This window comes from Protobothrops mucrosquamatus, unplaced genomic scaffold, assembly GCF_001527695.2.
Source record: "Protobothrops mucrosquamatus isolate PMUCROS unplaced genomic scaffold, P.Mucros_1.0 scaffold72, whole genome shotgun sequence".
Taxonomy (NCBI): Eukaryota; Metazoa; Chordata; class Lepidosauria; order Squamata; family Viperidae; genus Protobothrops; species Protobothrops mucrosquamatus.
Window position 1 is genome coordinate 211,999 of NW_015386450.1, and position 25,728 is coordinate 237,726.

The 25,728-nt window shown below is 40.5% G+C and overlaps 1 protein-coding gene across 1 annotated transcript in view; it reads left to right on the top strand.

The window, feature by feature from the left end:
- The window catches only part of AGBL1 (ATP/GTP binding protein like 1), a 134,995-nt gene that overhangs the window by 64,936 nt on the left and 44,331 nt on the right, over window positions 1–25,728 (top strand). Inside the window, exons 16-17 of the mRNA XM_015812163.1 lie at window positions 7,095–7,242; window positions 10,519–10,672. Coding sequence (XP_015667649.1) covers window positions 7,095–7,242; window positions 10,519–10,672 — 302 coding nt within the window. The remainder of the gene's footprint in view (window positions 1–7,094; window positions 7,243–10,518; window positions 10,673–25,728) is intronic.

Here is a 25,728-nt window from a genome sequence, read left to right on the forward strand (position 1 = left end):
TAGATCAGGGGTCCCCAACCCCCGGTCCGTGGACCCGTACTGGGCCATGGCATGCCAGCAACTGGTCCACATAAACAAGCAAAGCCCCATCTGGGAGATGCAGGCAGCACACAAAACCACGCACCCTCCGGTCCGCGGAAAAACCTCTCTCCATGGAAACGGTCCCTGGTGCCCAAAAGGTTGGGGACCTCTGATGTAGATGAATAAATAATTGTTCATTTACCATAGTTCAAATGGCAAAATCTGTCCAACCTTGGTTGATTTTGGATAAGTAAATTGGAGTTATTGGTTAGAATTTGGATGGGAAACTTCCAGGGGATGTCAAAGCTGTAGGCTACAGTAAAAATTCAAAAAAAGAATTAAGGACAAACCATTTCTCTGTTGCCACAACACAACTACAAGAAAAGATTGATGAAGTCCTTATCACTTGATTTCAACTCAAAGAAATCTTTATTTTGTACAATCACCGCTCAATACCTTGATTGATGGTATTCCTGCCCCACTAAGTAGATCAGTACATCAGATTGGCAGAGAACTATAAACATGGAAACCAGAAGCTTGGCATGGAGTACCATACAGAAATAGAATAATAGAACAGAATAATAGAAAAGTAGCCCTGGGATTGGAGGACAAAAATAACAATGATCTCATTGGGGAGCTTAATAAAAGAATTCAATTCAGATTAGAAGAAGCATCTGTGACTTCCTCCCCCACACCTGATGGGGACAAATAATATCCTACACTTTTCTCATATTCTTTCTTTTAAAATCATGACCTTTTAGCTGATTAACCACCTTTAACTTGCAGCAATAGCTTGAGACATATCCAATCAGAAGTGAATGTCTAATGTCATAACCTGAAGCATAATCACACAACGCGTTATCAGTCCAGACAGTTTATACAGTTACTGTATGTATTCTAAAGGAATGCTCGCATATGTTGCATAATATGTGGGTCCTCTAGCTGGAGTGTTGGTTGCATAATTTGTTATTCCTGCAGTCAACTATGTAAAACATTTTCAAGTGAGGCCCCGTAAGTAAGCAAATAAGAAAGCTAGCTTGCCATAAGCAAAAATTTCTCTTGAAGCGTACAAAAATAAAAACAATTCATTGTGTTCAGGGTATTCTTTCTTTGGCACTGCTGTATAGTTTTGAATCAAGTGTGCTTTGGACTGTAAGGAGGCCTGGGAGAACATATACTTCCTAGCATTGGGGGACATGTACTTTGCATGCTAGGGGTTCTAGGTATGGGGTCCAGCTGTGACAGACTCCTGTTGAAACTGTCGACAGTTATTATCAATCAATCAATATAGACCCTAGGGATCTAGATGGACAATTTCCTGGTAGAAGCATTCCTCATGATTTTGGGTGGCGATTGATTTTAGCATAAACTAACTCTGTTAGCCCTTTGCAATTCAAGAGATTGCGTGATCTGATCCCACATAATGCAGAAATTTGGGTTCAAAAAATAAGTCAGCGTAAAGCTGAAACGTATGCTGAACAGCAACCAGTTTTAAAGAAGGTTATTCCTGTTGCATCCTTGAATTTGGAGTGAGCCCATCACGCTCAGACAAAGATTGGGTCTAGTGCAGAGATTCAAGGCAGATGGTCAACAGAGGCAGATTCTGCGATTGGTGGTGGCTTTGTTTATGATGGGAAAAGCTTTAAAATACACCAGTGTTTGTCTTCTGTATTAGTCTGTGTAGTGCATGCAGTCTAATAGTCACTCATATCCATTTTGCTCTGCATGGAGAAGCAGGGACAGTTCACTCACAAAGACAGATGTGACAGTCACAGCCCTGGTCATGTGCCATCTCCCTTTCTCCTCTCCAGAACGATGTTTTTATGTTACTGAGATTATTAGAAACGTTTCTGTCAAAAGGGTCTTGGTTACAGCACCATTCAGTTTTTCTCCGAGTGACAGATGCTTGCAGGAAAGAATTTCACCGCCAGAAAAACGATCACGGTAGCCTTTATAAAATGATCTGATTTGCAGTTTGTTCTCCTGGTAACTGTTTGCATTGATTACACCAAGATCAGCACTGAAGATGTGCGGCAATATCCGAATACAGAATCCCATCAGTCTTTGCCAGTCTCTGGTGTGACTTCATTTGAGTAGAGGGAAAATGGATGGTTTGAGGTTTGGCTAAAGGGATGGTGAATTTTTTTTTGGGGGGGGAAAGGGAGGTGGGCATCTGAAAAGTTGACCTCTGCCATTGATTCCAGTTCAAAGCAAAGTTTTTTTTTTCTCAAATTGACCTGACCACATTGCAAAATTAGGATTGCCTTTGCCTTGTTCCAATTTCTTTTTAAAAAAAATCAACCTAATCCTCAGTCTAAATTCACTTTTCTTTATTATTGCCATCTAAGATCAAAACTTAGAAAAAAAATGGCATACTGTAATCGCTAAAAACTATGACCCACAGTAAAAATATTAATATTATGCAGCGATCTCAACACAGATTCTAAGGGCAATATTACAATATTTAGATCATTTGTCTGAAGACATTTTCGTTGTCATGTGGCCAGCATGATTATATGCCAAGGCCAGGGAATGCTCTTACCTTCCCACCGAAGTGGTACCTGTTTATCTACTCTCGTTTGCATGCTTTTGAACTACTAGGTGTCAAGAGCTGGGACGAGTAACAGGAGCTTACCTGTTCATGCGGTGCTTGAATCTTGAACCTGGCTGTCAGCTTTGCAGCTGACAAGCTCAGCATCTGTAACTGCTGAGCCATCAAATTGGTTTAGCTTCTTCCAGATCAGCCAAGACTAGCTAGGAGTTGTGCTGGCTTGTTTTAAACTGAGTTCTTGCTTGAAAGAGTCACAGCCTCTGTGCTTCTGGTTTGTCTAATTTAGCCAAGGAAGGGAGATGGGAGGAGTCACTGGATAATGTCTGTAAAGCAGTTTGAACATGAAAAAACATTCTGCCACAGTAAGTGATGATAATAGCAACAATAATAATTAGGTTGATTATTAATTACAGGATAATGCCAGATGGGATGGGAGGAGGATGGAAGGCTTGAAGAAGAAAGATCTAACTTTGGGATTTGACAATTATAAAGTGACTCTGTAGCCCTGGGCACTGTACTGCATCTGCATGTTAATTGCACGGTTTTTTTGCATGCTTATCTTCTTTTTATTTTTTATTTTCCTCAGAGGGAAAGGTTTCCCAAGTTTTGAAAGACATTTCAGGACAAGAGCCATCTCAGTTTGTGAGAAAGAAAAATACCAAGAATTTGGTAGACCTTTTCCAACAACAAATGTTATTGACAGCTCAGGAAAGCTTATGCCTTATAATAACATTTGTTGGTCAACAAAAGTGCTCTCAGATTCTTGACTTGTTGCCAAGAATAGAAGTAAATTCAACGGAGGTCAGAAATTTATGACCATTGAATCAGGCTGGTGGTGTGTATGTGTTTGTGTATGATTTATTTAAAAAATATATAGGGCCACCCAACTCACTCCTGACGACTTACAGGTATAAAACCTCAAATATGCCCAATGCGCAGCACTGCATTGAAATTCTTCAACATTTGCTAGACTGGTTTGGAGTTTGGCATAGTGATTAAAGAAGACTGTGAGTTATACTCCTGCTTTAGGCACCAAGCCTGCTGGGTGACCTTGGGCCAGTCACTCTCTCTCAGCCCTAGGAAAGAGGCAATGGCAAGCCACTTCTAAAAACCTTACCAAGAAAACTGCAGGGACTTGTCCAGGTAGTCACCAGGTAGTCTGACCTGAAGGCACACGCAGACAGAGAGAGATCTGCTTGATATGTTTATTCTCAGACGTGTCTTGTTTCTTTCTTGCTACCTGTATTAGACAACGGAGGAGGCTTTTGTCCATATGGGGATTATTTTATCAATGTGATCGGCATCCTCTGCATTTTGATTTTGAGACTAGCTTTAAGAAGTACAGTGTGAATATAGAATAATAGACTTGGAAGGGACCTTGGAGGTCTTCTATCCCAACCCCCTGCTCAAGCAGGAGACCCTATACCATTTCATTCAAGTGACTGTCCAGTCTTTTCTTAAAAGCCTCCAGTGATGGAGCAACCACAACTTCTTAAGGCAAGTTGTTCCACTAGTTAATTGTTCTCACTTACTGAAATTTCTCCTTAGTTACAGGTTGCTTCTCTCCTTGATTACTTTCCATCCATTGCTTCTTGTCCTACCTTCAGGCGCTTTGGAGAACAGCTTGACTCCCTCTTCTTTGTCACAGATCCTCAAATATTGGAACACTGCTTTTATGTCACCCCCTAATCCTTCATTTCTCTAGGACTATCGATCATACCAATATGTATATAGAAGTGTGTGTGTGTGTTTGTGTGCATGTGCTCCCATGCATCCACATAATTTAGAAATTTACTGCCACTTCTTGAATAAAATCTAACTAGACCGTCCACCTTAAAAATCAATGATGTGTATATTTTGGCAATTCAAACAGGATCTCTTGCATTATTATTATTTGATTTAATTTTTTTGGGGGGGGGCATTTTGATGTAGCAACGAGAATAGCATCAATCAAAAAATGGAAGGGAGAAAATCCACAGGGCACTTCGGAGCAGGACATGTCAGCAGTGGGATAATTGGTGCTAGGCGGGGGAAATTATTGTCTAGAATGTCCTCAGGAATGCAATTTGCTATGATATCCTCTCTTTGAAATGCGTGAATTAGCTCTTCATCACACCTAATGGGAAATCTTTCACCATCAGCCTTGAAATTTGTGTCTGTTAAAAAAAAAGTGCCAATAAAGGAGGAAAGAAAAAGTTGGTTGTAGAAAGAGAATTCTGGTGTGCATTTTATCTTTTCTGTCTGTGGAAAAATGGGCAAAGAACACAACTGAGAAAGGAAATGTGAGAGAGGCCCAGATACTCAGGGATAATTTGTGTTCTGATTTACAGTATTCTGTTCACTGAAACATTTGACATGTTTTAATCGCTCTTTTCAACTCTGACTGCAGGAGGAAACTGTCATTTACCACCAGGCTCGGGGATAAAAAATCCATCTCTTCCAACTCTTTCTGTCTCAAAAAGTTATCACAAAGTTAATTATCAAATCAAATCTTTATTAGGAAATGTAATGAGTAATTTTATTGCGTAGAATTAGGAAGCCCTACATATGAATGAGTTCTGGGTATAACAGCTCACAAGAAACCTATCGTATACCTTTGCTTGTTTCAAATCTGGACCTGCCACTTTTTCAAGACCCTTTGCTTGAGCTACTCTTTTCTTGGCCTTGAAACTCTTGACCATCTGTCACTTGTGTCACAAACAGTTCTGTCTGATGGGAGAGTCAGGTGTCCCAGCTCATCAACTTCAGTTCCTTATAGAATCTACCCTGTCCTTCAGAAACTTTATTAGTGATAGCAGTGATTAAGGAGTGAAGTGCTATTTGCCAAGGTAAATTTCCGTGGCTCTGAAGAATACATGGCTAAGGAAAACCAGACATTCTGGAAGAAGAAAAAAAATCTCAGTGAGGTGGTGTCCAGCTGCTTTGCCAAAATAAATTGTGGAAAAGATGATAGCCACCATATTTTCCCCTCCATATTGTTCTAGATCAGGGATAGGCAACCTTGACTCTTTTATGACTCGTGGACTTCAACTCCCAGAATTCCTGAGCCAGCCATGCTGAGGGGAAAGGGAGAGGTTTCCAAGCTGAGCCATGCTGGCTGAGGAATTCTGGGAGTTGAAGTCCACCAGTCATGAAGGGGCCATAGTTCCCCCATGCTGGCTGAGGAATTCTGGGAGTTGAAGTCCACGAGTCATAAAAGAGCCAAGGTTGCCTACCCCTGCTTTAGATATTCAGTCCATCCAGAATGTTATAGAATGTTATAGAACCAAAAAAAACCCCACCCAAATGTTAAAGGCTTATCAGCCTAAAGACCTGAAGAATTTGTTGTTGTGGCTGATGTCAGTAGGGCTTTCCAGAATATTTATAGCTAACAGAATGCCCCAGGGCGGTTGTAGAGACACTGAATAGTAGCCACTAGAATGCTACTGTTCCCACACATGTCATATCAATATTTAAAAAAGGATCAGAACCACCCCCCAACCTTATTGACCTCCTATAAGGCACAAATCTAAAGGATGGATTTAGGAAAGGATACACTGAAGTTTTTTTCCTGAGGAGAACCCCTCCAATTTGTGGCTTAGAATATGCCCAACACATTAAGGGACACAGTGTGGAAGAGAGAAACCAAATTCCAGGGACCCCATGAGCTGAATTTCTCTGCATGCTTTGGACACGGGCCTCAATAGCGGCTAAACTCCTTGGCTTTTCTTTGCACAAATCTGCCTCCATCTAATAATAATAATAATAATAATAGTAAAGTTGGAAGAGACCTTGGAGGTCATCTAGTCCAACCCCCTGCTCAGGCAGGAAACCCTATACCATTTCGGACAAATGGCCGTCCAGTCTCTTCTTAAAAACCTCCAGTGTTGGAGCATTCACCGCTTCTGGAGGCAGGTTGTGCCACAGATTAATTGTTCTAAATGTCAGGAAGTTTCTCCTTAGTTCTAGGTTGCTTCTCTCCTTGCAATCTAGAATGAGGAAGCCTTGAAGGTAGAATTTGACTCAATGAGTAGAGAGCACGAGGGATAATTCCCTTCTCACCAATCCCACTATATACCATGTAGCCTACAATGGATAAGCATGTGGAGATCCTCACCTTTCTGCACCTCCAGAAGTAATTTTATCACCTTGTCCCCTTACTGGAAAAATAACAAGAACAATTTTTTCCCAATGTCCCCAATGCTTTTCAAAAGGCAACTGGACTTGTCTTGGTTTTTTTTTTGTTTCCCTTGAAGACATTTCTCTTCTCATCCAAGAAGCCTCTTCAGTTCGGAATGAAGAAGCTTCTTGGATGAGAAGTGAAATGTCTTTCAAGGAAAAACAAAGAAAGAAAGAATGTCCAGTTGCCTTTTGGAAAGCACTTTTGGGACAACCATGATCTGGTTGACTGAGAATCTCCACAGAACTTACCCTATGCTTTCCTCCAAAGCTTGTACACTCTACCCTCTTTTAAAAATCTTGCTTTCCTGATTTTGAAGGCAGGCATGAAAGCCAGTGTGTTTTTTCTTTCTTTTCCATTTAGAAACCACTACCGGAACTGTGTCCCAGCAGTGACAGGAGGTCCTCTTGGGAAGTCATGCTATACTCTCACCTTCAGCCTTGTTTTCCCTCACCAGGAAGATGTTTGCTACTTGGCCTACCATTACCCATACACCTACTCTACCATGATGGTAAGGCTGCTTCTCTAGAGTTTGAAGGGAAGGGCTCAATGCACGGTTGGCCAAAAACGATGGTTAACAAGCACATGGCTATTTGTCTTAATGTGTCATGCCAACCTAGCTATGGGCTGCATAGTAGCTGGGTTCTAACTAGCCTGTCAATGGGAGGTTAAGCCTCTCTCAAGCTGAGCTCAATTGTTGGTAATTTCACGAGTACTTCTATATAGTTTCGTGGGCAACCATGTTTAAGTGGCTTGCTATAGACCGCGTCTGTCTTTTGCTTTCCAAGTTTAACCTGCAAGATTATCTAGCAATCTCCCATTTAATAAAAAGTCAGCTACTCTTTTTCTTGCCTTATTGAGATTAGCCAGGATCAGCTGCGTGCTGCCATCTTTTGTTGACAAATAGCTGAATTGTAATATTGTAATATTTCTATCCCTGCTTGCAAGATTGGGAGGCTCATGCAAAATTGGGGAGGGGGGTGTCTTCTTTTTGGGATGTGTGATTGTTTCCAGGGTCAGATAACATATTTAGAGTGCATTTGCAGCCGGATGGGCAGTTGCAGAGGTTGGTCACTGTGGAACCAGTGTATTCAGTATGCAAATTGGGTCCCAGAATGTGCAAAAAGGATTGAGTGGTCCATAGTCTGAAGTCCTAGAGAAATACAGCTCATTAATTCAGATAATATTAGTGCCCATCTAACAAAAACTCCAATAATGTCATGGGAAGAGAGAGAGATTAAGTCAGTTGAGGGTGGGTGTACGAGAGGATGTCCATTTTATTCGGAAAGGTTTGGTTCTATGGGCATATCAGTGGATGAGAAATAGTGAAAAGCAAGAGAAGAGTAAGGAGGGCCTTATTGTGTAAACACCGCTTCAAAAAGCAACAACAAAGGAGTTTTTGTTTTACGTTGTTTTTTTTAAAAAAAGGAAAGAAATGCTTCTGAAGTTAGGAGGACCTTTAGCTTAATTTTAGATTATGCTTCCAATGAATACAAGTTTCAGTTTCGGCTGCGCTGAGATACAGAGAAACATTCATTTCCTGACATCGCCTGAATCATAATTTCAATGGATATCTCTGTAGAGATAACTTTGACCGGGTCACTTAAATAACTCACAGATTTTTATTACCACTGCAAAGGGTTTTTTTTAAAAAAAAAATCCAGTAAAAAAAACAATTTCATTTATACAGACTACATGATTCCCACCCACCCTAAAAGGAAAAACAAATTTCACACATGTGCATCATTAGGTTTTCTTTTTCAGCCTCTGTTTGTAAAAATGTGTGTGTGTGTGTGTGTGTGTGTGTGTATAGGTGTCATGGGAGCACCTCCTCCTTTTTGTCTTCAGAGCAGCAATGAATTCTAAGTGGTTTTGCAACCCGGGAACTCAATTACCTGCGCTAGGCATTTGGAAAGGCAATAAAACTCCATATGGAAACTGACTTGGAAACTCTTCACAATCTAATATGCATTTAATAACTGCAGACATATTTACAGCACACTGAGAAGAAGCCACATGAAAGACTGGTGTTGAATCGTACCAATTCTTTGAGTCAGAACCAACTGTTTTTTTTTTCCCCTCAGGATGATAATTTCAACTAGCTGCTGATATGTTCTATGCTCGCCCGTGCAAGAACAGTGGACCGAAAGCTCCATCTTTTCATTCAAAACACAACAATGCAGAAGACGTTGTTTTATATTGAGATAGACTTTTGGCTTGGTTTAATCCAGGGGTAGGCAACTTGGCTCTTTTATGACTCGTGGACTTCAACTCCCAGAATTCCTCAGCCAGCCACGCTGAGGGGAAAGGGAGAGGTTTCCAAGCTGAGCCATGCTGGCTCAGGAATTCTGGGAGTTGAAGTCCACGAGTCATAAAAGAGCCAAGGTTGCCTACCCCTGGTCTAATCCAACATTTTTGACTATGCCTGGTAATACCAAGTGTTTCAGGCAGATTCGTTTTTTCCCTGGTTTTTTTTTTTTCATATTGAAGATGGCAGGGACTGAACCAAAGATTTCCTAAATGCAAAAAAAACATTTCCTCTCCAGTCCGCTTCACAATTTGGTCAGGGTCAAGAGATGCACCGAGAGAAAGTCAGAAGCAGAACCAGAAGATGACCCGAAGGAACAGAACTAATAACAAAATCATTTATCTTTCCATTCCTGCAGCTAGGGTGAATAGGTAGTTTAAGGGATTCTCAGCCTGGGTTTTAGGGCAGGGAGAGAACACTAGAGGTAAGCAAAAGGGCTACGGTTACAATCCCCACATCGTGATACAAGGTGCATTGTATCTGTCATTGGTTTTGCTTCTTTTCAGAAGAACCTGTGAAGATTGGGTGATGAGAGATAGAGAGTATATGTTACCAAAAAAAAGAGGAGAATATTTATAGCTTAGGGATGAGATGAGAAGAGACTGGACAGCCATTTGTCTGAAATGGTATAGGGTTCCCTGCCTGAGCAGAGAGTTGGACTAGATGACTTCCAAGGTCCCTTCCAACTTTATTATTATTATTATTATTATTATGGATCATCGCACAGTCAGCCAGATGTTCAGACTGGATTTGGCATTTTTGTCTACCTATCGAGTCCTTACCCAGGACCTGGGATAAGCAGATGTGGATGTTTGATGGTATTACAGATATCGTCGCAGGATGAAAGCAGTTCCTAGTAAGGCCGCCTTTTGCAACTGACTAGTGGCAAATTTGTCAATGCCGATGGTGTTCAAGTGGTGCTCCAGTTGTTTTGGGATTGCACCCAAGGCGCCTATTACTGTTGGTACTATTAGGCGCCTTGGGTGCAATCCCAAAACAACTGGAGCACCACTTGAACACCATTGGCATTGACAAATTTGCCATTATTATTATTATTATTATTATTATTATTATTATTATTATTGTTGTTGTTGTTGTTGTTGTTGTTGTCCTTGGTGTTCTCTGAGCTTGATTGTTTTCTTGCAGATGTTTCCTTACCTAAACTAGCTGGCATGATCAATGCTAATAAGACGTGATTTCTTTGACGATGTTAGAGAGAGAGAGAGAGAGAGAGAGAGAACTTCACAGAATATATAAAGCATCCATTATTTTTTATGTCATTAACATTGACAAATGTATTCTTTTAGTTAGAGAGAGAGAGAGGGGTTGTCCTTCAGTAGTTTATGTCATTGATCTCAGAGAGAAGCGTGCCCATGGATGTGGGGCTTCCAGTTGTATATGTATATTCTACAAGGTGTTGGACTAGATGGTTTCTTCCAACAGGACATTTTGTAAATTATTACATTTTCATGTTTGCAGTCTCACCTTGACATCTTGGAGCAAGCCAGGAGTACAAAGAAAGTCTTCTTCAGGAGGCAGACCCTTTGCCACACTCTAGCAGGAAACGCGTGCCCTCTGCTTACCATCACTGCCATGCCTGAATCGGAAAGCAGGGAGGACCTGGAGCAGTTCCGTAAGTCATTTCTTTCGTTCGGTTCTTATCCTACCCTCTCTAGATCTTGAGTAACATACACCTGAATATCTGCATCCAGTAAAACTGTGCGCTGGGTTGAACATAGCGCATCCATTTTCATTGCTGTTGAGAAAAGCTCAGTTTTGAGAGACTCCCTGAAGTTGTGCTTGCGGAAAGAGAAAGGTGTGGATCTGATTCACATGTTCCATAAGACACTTAATAATGATAATGATAATGATAATGATAATGATAATGATAATGATAATGATAATGATAATGATAATGATAATGATAATGATAATGATAATGATAATGATAATAATAATAATAATAGTAATAGTAATAGTAATAATAATAATAATAAAGTTGGAAGGGACCTTGGAGGTCATCTAGTCCAACCCCCTGCTCAGGCAGGAAACCCTATACCCTTTCATACAAATGGCTGCCCAGTCTCTTCTTAAAAACTCCCAGTGTTGGAGTGTTCACCGCTTCTGGAGGCAGCTTGTTCCACTGGTTAATTGTTCTAACTGTCAGGAAGTTTCTCCTTAGTTCTAGGTTGCTTCTCTCCTTGATTAGTTTCCATCCATTGCTTCTTGTCCTACCTTCGGATACTTTGGACAATAGCTTGACTCCCTCTTCTTTGGGGCAGCCCCTGAGATACTGGAACCCTGCTATCATGTCCCCCCCCCCGTCCTTCTCTTCATTAAACTAGGCATACGCAATCCCAGCAAACGTTCCTTGTATGTTTTAGCCTCCAGTCCCCTGATCATCTTTGTTGCTCTTCTCTGTACTCTTTCTAGAGTATCAACATCTTTTTTACATCGTGGTGACCAAAACTGGATGCAGTATTCCAAGTGTGGCCTTACCAAGGCCTTGTAAAGTGGTATTAACACTTCAGGTGATCTTGATTCTATCCCTCTGTTAATGCAATAAGATTTGTCCGGCATTATCTAGATTGATTGTTGTTCGGTATGCTGTGTGAACCTAGCTTTTGGGGTGTATGGTTTAACTTGTTTATTCAACAGCCATAGTTAAACATCGATGGCTAAATACTAACTATGAATAAGTCATTGGTTCATCTCCTGGTGTGAAACATCTGCTTGAAGGGCAGTTGTTTCAGGAACGATGTCCATTCAGTAGCTGCTACTATCTAATTAAATGTAATTCAATATAAGGTATGCATAGTTTTGTTGCAGACTGTTTGTTTTTATTGGGTAATATGGCACAAAAAGACCGTGTCATGTTCAGACTTGCATTGGAGAAAGGCTTAATAATTATCTACATTTTAATATTGGTTTTTATGAAATATTAAAAAAAAAAAAGAAGATACCGTCAAATAGCTTCAGAAAGAATTATCTACATTTTTGTTTCATTGAAGCAACGCAAAGAATTACAGCTTTTGGAACCTTTGATTTATTTCCTTTGACTTTATAGATGTTCTTTAATTTGCAGAACAAGGAAATTGTTATGAAAGGTTTCTTTTGTATGTTTCAAAATGATAAATGCAGCTCAGATTAGCAAAAATGCAACAGTGGAAAGGTCTTGTTGATAGAAGTAGGAGAAGAAATGTTTTCAAATTAGCCTTTGCTACTTGACAATTGACCATGTGGACACCAGATAGTATTTGACCATGAACGAGAAGTAGAGATGCTGCTAGCAATTCTGTTATTATTATTATTATTGGACAATCTTTAATCCTTTCAGTTCTTAATGAATGACGTGATTCTTTTTTTTCTGGAACTACATCCATTCATATTTTCTTTTAGAGTTAAGTTTTGTTTCACTCATCGCGCTTAATATGATTTGGATTTCACATAATCTATGAATTTAGCTATTTTGACTTCTAAACCCGATTCATACTTTGGCGTGCTGTGCAACTTTAGCTAATTAAGATTTATTCAGTAAATCACGTTGAACACCCTGGTTTAACATGATATGTGAACTCAGCCTGATTTTGCTCCCTTAGAGAATTCTTTGCATGGATACACAATATTTATAGATAACCAAGTCGGGCAAGAATTTAATTGTTCGGCTTTTATAAATTGCTTGCTTGCCTACCTCTGTATGTGGACTTTTCTTAAGTAGGTTTTGGGTTGCAGTTTGGGCACTCGGTCTCTAAAAGGTTCGCCATCACTGGTCTAAAGTGTGCCTGGTTGAAGGAAGTCCTGCCTATTTCAGCTTACCGATACTGCGTACATTTTCAAGACATTGTGAAACTGGTATTGCAGTTCAGGAAGACTTGTGTGTATGGAGATTTTCAATCACGCAGGTCATGATTGTTTTTCTGAAAGGGAACTGGACTTTCCGGGTTTTTTGTTTTTTTTTGTTCCTTTGAAAACATTTCACTTCTTGGACGCTTCTTGGATGAGAACTGAAACGTTTTCAAGGAAAAAACACAACAAAGTCCAGTTGCCTTTTGGAAAAGCACCTTGGGTCCAGCAAGAATTAGATCAACTGGGGTTTCTGCAGTGGTATTCAGAGCAAACTGCTTGGGCTCTATTGCTAGATGGCTCAGGTTGGACCTGCCATTGATGTCCCAGTGGCTTAAAGCAGCCATTTCTGAGCTGCTTGAATTTGCCTATTGTTCTACTTAGCTTCTGCAATAATTGCTTATTCCTTGTCACCAACAGAATAGGGGCAAAAGGAGAAACAAGCCATTCTAATATTCAACTCTCACACAGAAACCTATTAAGAGGCGTGCATTTTATACATCCCAGTACCACAGCCCTTTTCTAATTCTAGAGATATGGATCAATTCTCACAAGCTACCTGAGCCTGCTTATTAAAGTGTCCTTCTGTTTCTAGAAAAAAAGAAGAGCCATTTTAGAATTAATGGAGCTTGGTCTCTCAGATGCTTCCCCAAAAAGTCAACGTGGGTCATTCAACTCCATATCCATTATCTTATGCCTCCCTCCCCAATGACCTATTTGGGGACCTGGAAGTCAAGCAAATGCCTGTGAGGGGCTCTTTGCTTACAAACAGAAATAAAGATCCTAAACGGAACTATTCTGCTATGAAAAGTGCAATGCTTTATTGTGCATTGTGCTCAGGCTGCATCTTATAGAAACGGCACTGATGGGAGAAATTAAACTGCCTATGAGCCAAAGACTTAATGATCGTGTTTAAAAAAAAAATATTGAATGGCTACTGTGTAGCCTGTTGAGTTTAAAACAGTGAGGTAACTCATCTGCTTTTCGTAAGCGCTACTGGTGGTACCAAAGGGGTATAACCACAGGGATGTTATTCATATGTTCGAGGGAGACTCTCAGTTAAGAATCAGTGCATGTAATAGTATGTAGGGATGACCTTGAGAGACAGGAGGAAGAACCACAGACTACAGAATCACAAGCAAAGGGTATCTCAGTCCACAGAAGGAGGGAGGGCATAGGAGATGTTTCAGATGGGGGTTCCAAAGTTTTCTGAAGAGCAAAAGGAAACGAAGGGAGAAATACTTTCAAACTTGCAAGATTCTGTTAAAGTTGTGTTCCATTGTTGTGCTTCTTGACTGGAGTACCTCAAAGGGCTGACAGTGAATCAAGCCTAGGTGGAACTTAACATTCCTCCTCCTCCTCCTCCTCCTCCTCCGTCGTTAGAAAATTGTGCTAACTTAAATGAATAGTACGGTCTTGACGGATTTGCAGTTTTACACGTGGTCCATGGTTAACCTCCACTCAATTGAAGAAAATCATATCCCTCCTAGAAAATGTCATGATATATTAATGGAAATGGCAAACTCAGCTTGGTGCTGGCACAGACTATGGTAGCTTTCCAGCAAAGCCCATTTCTTCGGTTGCCTGGGTTGCTTGATCCATGTTTGGAAGGGGAAGGAGGACCTGTTCTTTTCAGTCAATGCTGCTTCGCTGGGCCCTTCCCAATTAACCGCACCCGCAGAGAAATGAGAAAGTGGAGCAGTGAGCAATGGCCGTTTTTGCAGGGCGCTGTGAACTAATGATTGTGTGGAAAAAATGTACACAGTTTAATTAAGCACATTGATTAAATCAATATGTTTCAAACAGCTTAGCACTCCAATCAGCTTAATCTCATTAAATGTAATTTGGGCCTCGATAATTGATTAATAATGCATTAGGCTTTATGAATTATTGACTCCTGAGTTATTATAACTATGCTTTCTCCCTGCATGACAGGCATTGCTGCATGTTAATTATGAAGAGTGCCTACTCTTCCCCTTTCTTTTCAATAACTTTCGGAGGAAGAAATGGTGCATCGGAGCCCGGAGTAGGAAATATATGAGATTATGACCTTTTGGGAAGTTGTTCCATTGAGTAAATATGTAGTTAATATGTAGCATGTGTCAGGGGCAAGAAACCAGGATGGAGTTCAAAAGGACTCTGATCTTATTCTATGCTACCCATACATAAGAATCTGATCTCCTCATAGTCAAGACACATTGGCGCCAGATAAGTGTCAACGGACTTAAAGGGGGCTGGACCTATGTCTCTTACAGGGGTGTTGCAACTCCAAACTGATGATGCGTTTGACCCCACCCTCGTGCTCAGTCTGGGCATCTCCTACAACATGCAAGGAATAACCACTGTACAATTGGGATGATCTTCTATGATGGACCAAGGAGTCGTTAATATCTTGACATGCCCTTTATTGAATATGGCCATTCTGTGGTTTTGTGCTAATGAGTTCCACCAAGTAAAAGTGTGCAGAGAGATACTTGCCTACACATATAGCAGGACTGAGTACCACATCTAGTGATTAGGGCACATACTTTATAACGAGCTGCACCAACTCAAATCCCTTGGTCTGGGATAAAATAACTGTATTTCTGATATGTTTAATGCTGCCCCAGACTCACTTGATAGCGAGATGGGCAGCAGATAAATTTAATAAATAAATAAATAAATAAATAGAAATTAAACGTATTTTAGGTTTTTTTCTTTTTTTTTAAACAAACCTTCAACTGTTCCTAAATTGGAGGAAAGGCAGCCCATGCCCTTTGGAGATGATGTTAATCAGGGTCCTTACTCACTGCAGTCCTTGATATAGTAGATTTTCCCATCTCTATTTGTAGTAAGGACTGCTATCTTTGCTAAGCTGTCCTTCAAACTATAGGTGCAGTTGAGGCGATCCCTTCGCGGTTGAGTTAGAAATGGATTACCGAGAGTTATGGTCTAGTTTTGCTTCCATGCCCCAGCCTTAGAAATAAATTATATGGATGCAATGCAGGCACCCCACATCCACGGTTCTGCAAGGACTAATTTCCCAGAATGGGTGGGAACCAATCTGATTTCACAACCAAGAAGGCCTTCAAATACCTAGTGCATCCTGGGCTTCCAATCACAAATGTCTGTCTTGTAGAAGGGTGAAATATGGCACTCAAGAGGGACTCCTTCTAAACAGTGAAAGGGCTTTCATTGGTCCCGGACCGTGGCATGAAACAAATACACAGATTGCACAGAGTTCTGCATTTCCTGAGCTTCAGCAATAAATCCCCATCACTTCTTCACTGCTAGGCAGGCATAACTGAAAAGGTCAGGTGTTGTAAAGTTTAAGTAAGAACTGTCTAGGCACCCAAGCTGAACTAGAGAGAACGTCTTGCCAGGCTATAAATGGCTGATAGGCCATATTTTCTACACTGTTATCTGAGTCAAGATGCAGTTCTAGCTAAGGTTGATGGCATAAAGAATCACTATCATTTCTACATAGGGCTGGGAAATTCTCCTGAAATCTAGAAGTGCTCCTGCCCATCAATTATGATTGAATTTGATTAACCTCCACCAATAATCTGAGCCACTAGATTATTGCTGCCCAGATACTCGTGAATATCCCTTGTGGATGACTTCGCTCAACTTTCTTTCTCGTGCTTTCTCCATCTTTTCATCCTTGGGATTATTAATCATCCTCTGTTCCATCAAAGGCTGAATTGTCTCTGATCAACTGTTTCCAGCAATTATTGCTAATCATTTTTAGATCTCACGTTCTTTTTTTTTAATTGCGTTTTTAAAGCTTTCTCTCCTGAACCAATTCAAGTTAGGCATCATCATTTTTGGCAGTTTTCAGGATACGTTATCTTTGCGTCCTTGGTGCTCTCTGAGCTTGGTGGATTTCTTGCAGATATTTCATTTCATTACCAAACTATGTAATGTCATCAATGAGCACTGATGATGTTACCCAGTTTGGTAATGAAACGTCAGTGGAGTCCTTGGTGCTCTCTGAGCTTGGTTGTTTTCTTGCAGATCTTTCATTACCCAAACCAAGTAACATCATCAGTGCAAGCCCCACTCCCTTCTAGCACTGATGATGTTATCTAGTTTGGTAATGAAACGTCTGTGGGGTCCTTGGTGCTCTCTGAGCTTGGTTGTTTTCTTGCAGATCTTTCATTACCCAAACCAAGTAACATCATCAGTGCAAACCACACTGCCTCCAGTGATGGGGCGCCCACGATTTCTGGAAGCAAGCTGTTCCACTGGATAATTGTCCTCACTGTCAGGAAGTTTCTCCTTAATTCCAGGTTGCTTCTCTCTTTGATCAGTTTCCAACCATTGTTCCTCGTCCTTCCCTCTGGTGCTTTGGAGAATAACGTGACCCCCTCTTCTTTGTGGCAGCCCCTCAAATACTGGAATACTGCTATTATGTCCCCCCTGTTTCTTCTTTTCTTGAGACTAGCCAAATCCAAGTCCTGCAGTATACCAAGAAGCTTTGCCCATTTTGCTTCATATGTCACCAGCCACAGCCTTTGCTTTCTCCCCAAAGACCACCTGAGATTTGTCCATCCCTGCCATAAAAACCATCCGTTTGTTTTGTTGGTGACACATGAACCAAACTGGGCTGGTTATTGTCCTATTTCTCTTCCCTAAAGAACCTCTTTCCCTCTAGAAAATGCTTTGAATTTGTTTCTAGTCTGCAGTTGAGTTAAATTTTCTTACCTGAGTTTCAACATTCAATATTTGCCTCTCTGTTTTTGCACGCCAACTGGATTCCTGGAATGCAGCACCTACTTCTCCTTCAGTTGCACACAGTAGAAAGAAAAGAAAGGATAAAGAAAAAAGAGAGAGAAAGAAATGGCTGCACCATTGTGTTCAAAAGAACAGATGAACATCTGCTTTCTTCCTTAATAGCTGTTACAAGCATCTCTCTTTTTCATCCCATCTTATAGCCCTTGAAACAAAATATTTGTCTCAGATGAGAATGAAAACATCTGAAACTGGGCTTCGGCGTGAATATTAATTGTGTGAAGCTAGACTGTGAAAAATGTAGGAAGCCTTTTTCTTTTGCCTCTTCAAATAAGCATCCAGGAGCAGCCACATTCCCTGGGCAAAAATGATTTTAAAAATCCAAGCCTTTTTTATTATTATTATCATTTTGAAGATGTTACGATGAAAGTTTTCTGAGTACAGTAAGAAAAGTGCACGGCACAAGACCTTATCTCGGACTCACAAGCTAAAAGATCAGATGTAAAAAAAAAAGTGTGTGTGTGTCTAACACAAAGATAGGGGCGCATATTAAGGCTCTAATTTTTCTTATTACTGTTCTATCCAACATGGACAGCTGTTTCTTTCTTTCTTTTTTTCTTTTCTAAATCCCCTAGAGCCAAGGAATTTGCACCATCAACATTCAGGAGCGATTTTCACTTTCAAAAAACCAATAAAATAGCTTTATAGGCTTCCCTGGACTTAAGATGCCTAATTCAGTTATTTCTAAATAAACCCTCCTCTCCCCACTTCAAAAAAAAAAAAAAGTGGTCAAAACCCCCAGCTTCATCTTGCCACTTTCAAAAAACAATGTGAAAAATAGACTTAGAAAAACATAATCTCCTTGGCTGCAGAATACTAATCTGCCCTTGTTATGTACATTACATTTTGAGTCGCCATATTGACTATTGCTCACAGTCTGGATTGGAAGCCAGTTTGCAGAGATGACCGTGAAAACCAAACTCACAAACTGAAGGGCAGATTAATAAACAGAGGACTGCAAAACATTGGTTTTGCTAGTGGAATGGCGAACAAAGGAGATAAGATGGATCTTATGTCCTTTTGCCATGCCAATGAGTTTTCCTATAGCAATAGCACTTAGACTTATATACCGCTTCACAGCCCTCTCTAAGTGGTTTACAGAGTCAGCCTATGGCCCCCAACAATCTGGGTCCTCATTTTACCAACCTTGGAAGGATGGAAGGCTGAGTCAACCCTGAGGATTGAACTCCCAACTGCCTTCTAACTCCTGCACCACCAGGGCTCTACTCAGTGGTGGGATTCAACCAGTTCGCACCACTTCAGCAGAACCGGTAGCTAATTTTTTGATGCCCAGGCCCAGAATGGAGTTCCGGAAGTGGCATCCACACAGAGAACCGGTTGTTCACATATTTGAATCCCACCACTGACTCTACTGTATCTACTGTATATATTTTACATATCCTACATGCAAGAATGAGCTAGAACCGTCAGCTTGAAAAGCATCAATGGAGACATTGTACTTTCGGCAAGCCACATTGGAAAGATCAAGCTAGATGGTTGTGCAAACCTAGCCAATTGTGGTTGGATCTATAACAATGAAACAAGCCATAGCTCAATTCATGTGTCACGAGTCTTCATATGTGCTGCGTGATGTACCAAGGGAAGCAAGAAATGGCACTGTTCTTTGATTGTCCATCCTCTATCTTTTAAATATCCATTAACAAACTCTCTGTAATTGGGTTTCAGAACTGGCCAGGCTTGCTCTGGATCTTAACTCCATTTCCTAGAAGTAACACCTTCTCACTAACACTTTGTAAAATAATATCTATCAAATCACTAGTGCGTTTAGAATCTAATTTGCTCTATCGGCTGCAATTGTTATGCTACTTAGTTGTGTGTGTGTGTGAAATGTAATCTCCTTGATAATTCATAATTGTTTTATAAGCCTTTGTCTCATCCCCACCACTACCACCACCTCTTTTCTATTTTTCTTCATCAAATTTATTTAACTAACTGTAGTAGGGCAGAAGTAGCTGAGCTTGTCAAGGATGCTGCTGTTGGGTTTTGTTTTTATTTTATTTTTCTAACAAATCTCTAGATGCAAAAAAAAAAAAAAAGGTGGCTCCAAACACTGGATCATTTCAAGCATTCTGTCTTACCCAGCAGCATTGCATTATGACCTTCTGTGGCTAAGTAGAATCCCTTCCTGTTGCTTGATGCCGTTTAGCATGTGTTGACTTTGGTTGATGAAAAGTTGGAAAGATTGTGCTGCCTTTTTCAGAAGGCGAAGAGAATAATGCAGACTCACGAGGTTTGGTCATTCTTGCTTCTCTGCCTACTTGGTTAGACTCTGATTCTCCTGGAAAAACAAGGCTATATAAACGATTTCAACCGGATCTCTACTTTGTCGCAGGATAACACGCATTGTGTTCTGTGAATCCTGGTTGAATCTTGACTGCGTTCAGTACATCTGAAGGTGGTTTGCGGTCATTGCCAAGCCAACCGAGATGGAAGGCTCTCTTGTGCTGCCATTTAGCATTTAGGAATGTAAATATTGGGGATATGGCCTGGTGCTGTTTGAGCTTGGTTGTTTTCTTGCAGACATTTCATTTCCCTATCGTCCCAAATTGCACAAAGTTTGATATTCAGTTCGGCCTATGCCTGAACTGCGGAGAAAAGTTTGAATGGAATACATTGATCTCATGCTATTATTAGCCACCAAGTTCTCCCCCTCTGTATTCCTCTTCCCATAAAAAGCCTGCTGATCTTTTGAAAGGAACAAAAAAAGTTGCTTTTCATAATGGGGCTAAAAGTATTCAGTCTAGTTTTTGACAGAGATTTATCTTCCCTTCCTACACGCACCTTTTTAAAGCGATTTGAAGCCTGTAGTGGGATGGAAGGCATGCACCTCCTGCTTGGAATCCAAGTATAAAAAGTTTCCTTAAAAAATGAAGAACAAAAAGAGAGAGAGGGGGGGAGAGGGAGAGAGAGAGAACTTCACAGAATATATAAGGCATCCATTATTATTTTTTTATGTCGTTAACATTGACAAATGTATTCTTTTAGTTAAATGAATAGCATTTTTAATTTAAAGGGCTTTTTGATGTCTGCTGATGTAAGTATGAGAAAAAAAAATGGATTGAAAAAAATAGCACTATGTAGATACCAATGGCTTTCTGTCCAGGAGGAAGTGGAATTTAATAGAATAACAGTATTTGAAGGGACCTTGGAGGTCTTCTAGTCCAACCCACTGTTCAAGCAATGGTAGTCTAATCTCTTCTTAAAAACCTCCAATGTTGGAGCATTCCCAACTTCTGGAAGCAAGTCGAATTTGATGCTTCCTTATTCTGACATGCCAAGCCGCATAACTAAAGTAGATACTTTTCTGCAATTTTTAGCAGAAACATTTCAAGATGACCAAATCCCCCCAAAATCTAATTTTCTCCCTTTGGAATCTAGGAATAAGGCAAAAAGATGGAAGGCTGTACAATGTTATTTGTTGATTATAGCACATTCCATCTAATGCACAGAGCCTGTCATCAGATGGCAAGCATTTCTACCAATTTTCCCACCATCTATCAGTAGAGAGAGGAAAAACAAATTATACATTGAGATGCCAGAAGGGTCACGGTTTCTATGCAAAGTTCAAAACTATTCCCCCCCCCCCCAAAAAAGAGCACAGCAACCATTTATATAATGTTGGGAATGTGATCCTGAATACTGTACAGATGATCAATAGCAAGCCGAAAGAGTTTCACGGGTACAGTAGTTCTCAACTTACAGCCCTTTGTTTAGTGACCATTCAAAATTGCAACGGCACTGAAAAAAGTAACTCACAACTGGTTCTTCATTTATAAGCATCTTAGCATCCCTCTGGTCAGGTGATCAAAATTTGAGTTGAATAGAATAAAGCTGGAAGGGACCTTGGAGGTCTTCTAGTCCAGCCCCTGCTCAAGCAGGAGAACCTATACTATCTCAGACAGGTGAATGTCCAGTCTCTTCTTAAAAACCTCCAGTGATGGAGCGCCCACGATTTCTGGAGGCAAGCTGTTCCATTGGTTGATTGTCCTCACTGTCAGGAAGTTTCTCCTTAATTCCAGGTTGCTTCTCTCCTTGATCAGCTTCCAACCATTGTTTCTCATCCTTCCCTCTGGTGCTCTGGTGAACAACCTGGCCCCTTCTGCCTTGTGGCAGCCCCTCAGATACTGGCACGCTGCTATCATGTCTCCCCTACTTCTTCTTTTCTTTAGACTAGCCAAACCCAAGTCCCGCAGCCGTTCTTCGTATGTTTTAGTCTCCAGGCCTTTGATCATCTTAGTTGCTCTTCTCTGAATTTTTTCCAAACTCTCAACATCTTTTTTGTGATATGGTGACCAAAATTGGCTGCAGTATTCCAGGTGTGGTCTTACTAAGGTCTTATGAATTCTCATCGTGTCTTAAACGCATAAGACTTTACAAGGTTCTCTTTGATCCTAGCCTTCCATCTTTTTTTTTTTTAATTATTTCTCCCTTCCCTTAACTTTGCAAACAGGTTTAGTGCCGCCCTACTGAAGAGGTGCTTGGCTCCTGTTCATAGTGTTGGGAATGAGGATTAACAGAAACACACCGCTCGGGCTATGCTGATTTTAACACTGAGAAAGGAACAGAGAGAGCAGACTCCAGGAGCAATTGTGCCCCTGCCAAACAGAACCAAACCAAAGGATCATTTGTAGTCATTTTCAAACAGTTTCCTGAAGGCAACTCTCCCATGAAGGTGTTCTGCCAAGCAACAGATGCACGTCTGGCATAGAATAAATGAAGTGCTCCAGAGGAGCAATTATATGTCAGCTTCAAATTGGTGTTTGTGAGCATGCATGCACATGGATGCATGTCTACGAAAAAGAGAGGGCAATGGCCTCTCCTGATATTTTTTGTTTTGTTTTAGCAGTGCTGTTCCAGTTAGTAAAAATTTGAGATTTTATTTCTTTGAATTATTAACATTTCCAGTACCCAGAAGGTTTCAGATAAACTCTTTGTTCTATTGTTTTTTTTTAAAGAGCCAACATTTCAAATGGCTGCTGAAAAAGGGGGGTGGTGGTGGTGGAAATACACCTCTTGCAAAATTGGAAAATTCATTTTCAGCCGGCCCTTCCAAAGGGGTTGGCTAATGTACTGACCTTACCACTTCACAGCCAGCAACCTGGGGTCTCGTGCTTTTACCAGTTTCAAGCTGGATTATTTTATGCAAATGAAACATATGTTCTTAAATTCAGCCCCTCTTGCAGGCTTAGTACTAAATCACTAGATGGAGATAGAGATCTGTAGATTCCGGTAACTGCAAGACAGGAGCCTGATTTGTTTCCACATAGGCTGAGTGTAAGCCTGGATTAATTCCTATGTTAAGTATATTTCAGTTTTCCAGGACTTTATCCCAGGCTGGGGAAGAGTTTTGAAGGCATATGAGAGTGAAGTCACAAGAGCAGTAGCCTAGAGAAGACGTGAATTTTCTTCCCTATTGTTATTTTTTTTTGTTTTGAATATATTAAATTAAAATTTTGCAATACAATAAAAGTATAAAGATGAAAAGAAAAAAGATAGGAAGTAAGAAAAAAGAAAGTGAAAAAAGAAAACAGAATGTTGACTCCTGTCATTCTCTCTCTCTCTCTCTCTCTCTCTCTCTCTCTCTCTCTCTCTCTCTCTCTCTCTCTCTCTCTCTCTCTCTCTTAACCCTTTCTAATCCTAAATCCCCATTTCCTCCGTTCATTTTTTTTCTTCTTTCAGCAAAAAGTCCATGTAAGGCTTTCAGTCTTTTAAACAAGTCTTTATCCTTTCTTCCTGACCAATTTCCTTCTCACTATTAGATCTTCTTCAGTGATTTGAAACAAATGCCTCTGCCATATATTTCAGTCACAATGCAGTATTATGTACCTGGTGGTGACCTTACCTCCTTAAATGTATGCATGCTTGTTTGTTTGCTTTTGTTTGTTTGTTTATTTATTTAATATGCTGCTTCTCCTCCAATATCTTGAGGCAGATTACATGGGAAGCCATCAGGATGAATGTTCCTGAATGTGCCATCAGGATGAATTTTCAGCAGTGATACTAGTATTGTAAGTGAGACACCAGTTTTGAAAAAAATATTAAAGAGATTCTTTTTCTTCTGGAGAAATTCAGCCTCTCTACTCAACAAATATGCTCGAACATAACCTGCTTTACTTTCAGTCCCTGCTCAGATGAGTGTAGAAGGAACCTTAGATTGTGGAGGCTGCGATTGTCATATTTCACTCAGGTAGCATGAAATGGTGTGAAAAGGCCATCACTTCATTTAATTCACCACTAGGAAGGCTCATCCAAAGATATGAGTTTCTGGAACCCCTTCTCCTCAGAAATCATGTTTTGGGAAACCTACCTCCACTCTGTGAAGCAATTTACAGAAATTATATGATGCACCTATCCCAGACCCTATTTTCAAAACATATAGAAGTCAGCAATCAACACAAAATGCTTAAGAGGATCTCAAATTGCCTCCTGCTTCAGAATAAATTCAGGCATTGAAATAGATATTGTGGCAACAGTGTATAATGGATATTTCTGCCGTTTTGACTCCAATTTAGTGTAGTCTGCATTTACAAGAATGGCTTTGGTGTTAGGAAATAACAACAGCAATGCAAATGGAGGCAGAAACAGGCATGGGGTGTTACCATTTGTTGTCTTCTTTTCTCAGTTCCAGTGATCCTGGAAGTTCAGTTATTAGTGTTTTGTCTTTCCTGGCTTCAGGCTGAGAACTTCCATTGCTACTGTTGAGTCTAAATGGGAGGAGACATCAACTTGAGAAAAAAGGGTGACATGGGTAGAATCCATCCAGGCTGACATGACAAAAATGTACTTGAGATAATATGATGAATAGAGTAGAGTAGAGTAGAGTAGAATAGAATAGAATGTAGAGTAGAGTAGACTAGAGTAGAACAGAATATCTTTATTGTCATTGTGTAACTCATAACGAAATTAAATGCTGTCCACAGTGCACACTACACACAAGTCAAAACCACAAATAAGAACATACATTATATACACACATCCTTCACATTCTATTCACCACTGTGCTGCCCCTCATGTGTCTCTGAAGAGGGTTTGATTCTGTCTGAATAAAGACCCTGATACCAAGTTGATTTTTCCCTGTTTTGTTCATTACGCTCCTGGCTACTGTTGACCTGATTAATGACGCCAGTCTTAAGTAGGCAACAGCACTCCACAATGAAATGAAGTGTATTCCATGCACATCAACAAATCACCTGTTGAAATATGTAATGGCTGTTGACTATGAATATAAACCCCTGGCCACTGGCTGTTGAATAGCACTGTGAATACCATTGCCAACCCAATTTCTTAGGAAGGATTAGCAACCTAAATTAGGAGGCCAGGTCCAAACTTGAATATGATCAGCTACTTTCAAGGTCCCTGTTAGTAAGACCCCTTCTGGGCCTTGTGACACTTGCTCATTCAGTTTCATTCCACTGTGATCTAAACCAAAGATTCCAAAGGATAAAAATCTGCTCATAACAAGGGCTTGCTCAGGGGTCAAAACTTTGACGGAACCTCTTTGAGGACCCAAGAGGAGACTTGGAGGTGCTCTGAATACTTGGCTTTAAAAGCTTCTGTGCAAAGGTCCTGTTGATTGCCAGATTAACAACCATTTCCTCGTTCCCTGTTGGTTAGTCTTGCCCACCTAGTTGCTTTGCTAGCTCTCGTTGCTAACTCTTAACCTTCTTCTCTCTTGAACAGGTGAGGTTGTGCTCAATGCAGAGCAAATGTGCCACTGCATGGTGGTGACAGCTGCTTCAGAATGTTGTAGATAGATTGAAACTTCCTGGGGCTTCCCTTGTACAAGTCTGTGCTCAATGTTACATTGCCCATTGCTTTGTTGTGCTAGTAACGGTGCTTTTACATGAAATCACCAACTCTCTTGGGTCATTCGTTTAACAGTGAGTAAAAGCATCATGTCCCAATGTCTGGAACTCTTCTCTTTATGGCCTGGTCTTTTCAGATCCTTTCTCTTTCAAAAGATTTAGTCCATTCACACCACGCTAGCACAAAAGGAGGTTGCCAGGCAACACAGCTCATGAAACAACCCCACTAGGATACGAAAATGGAGAA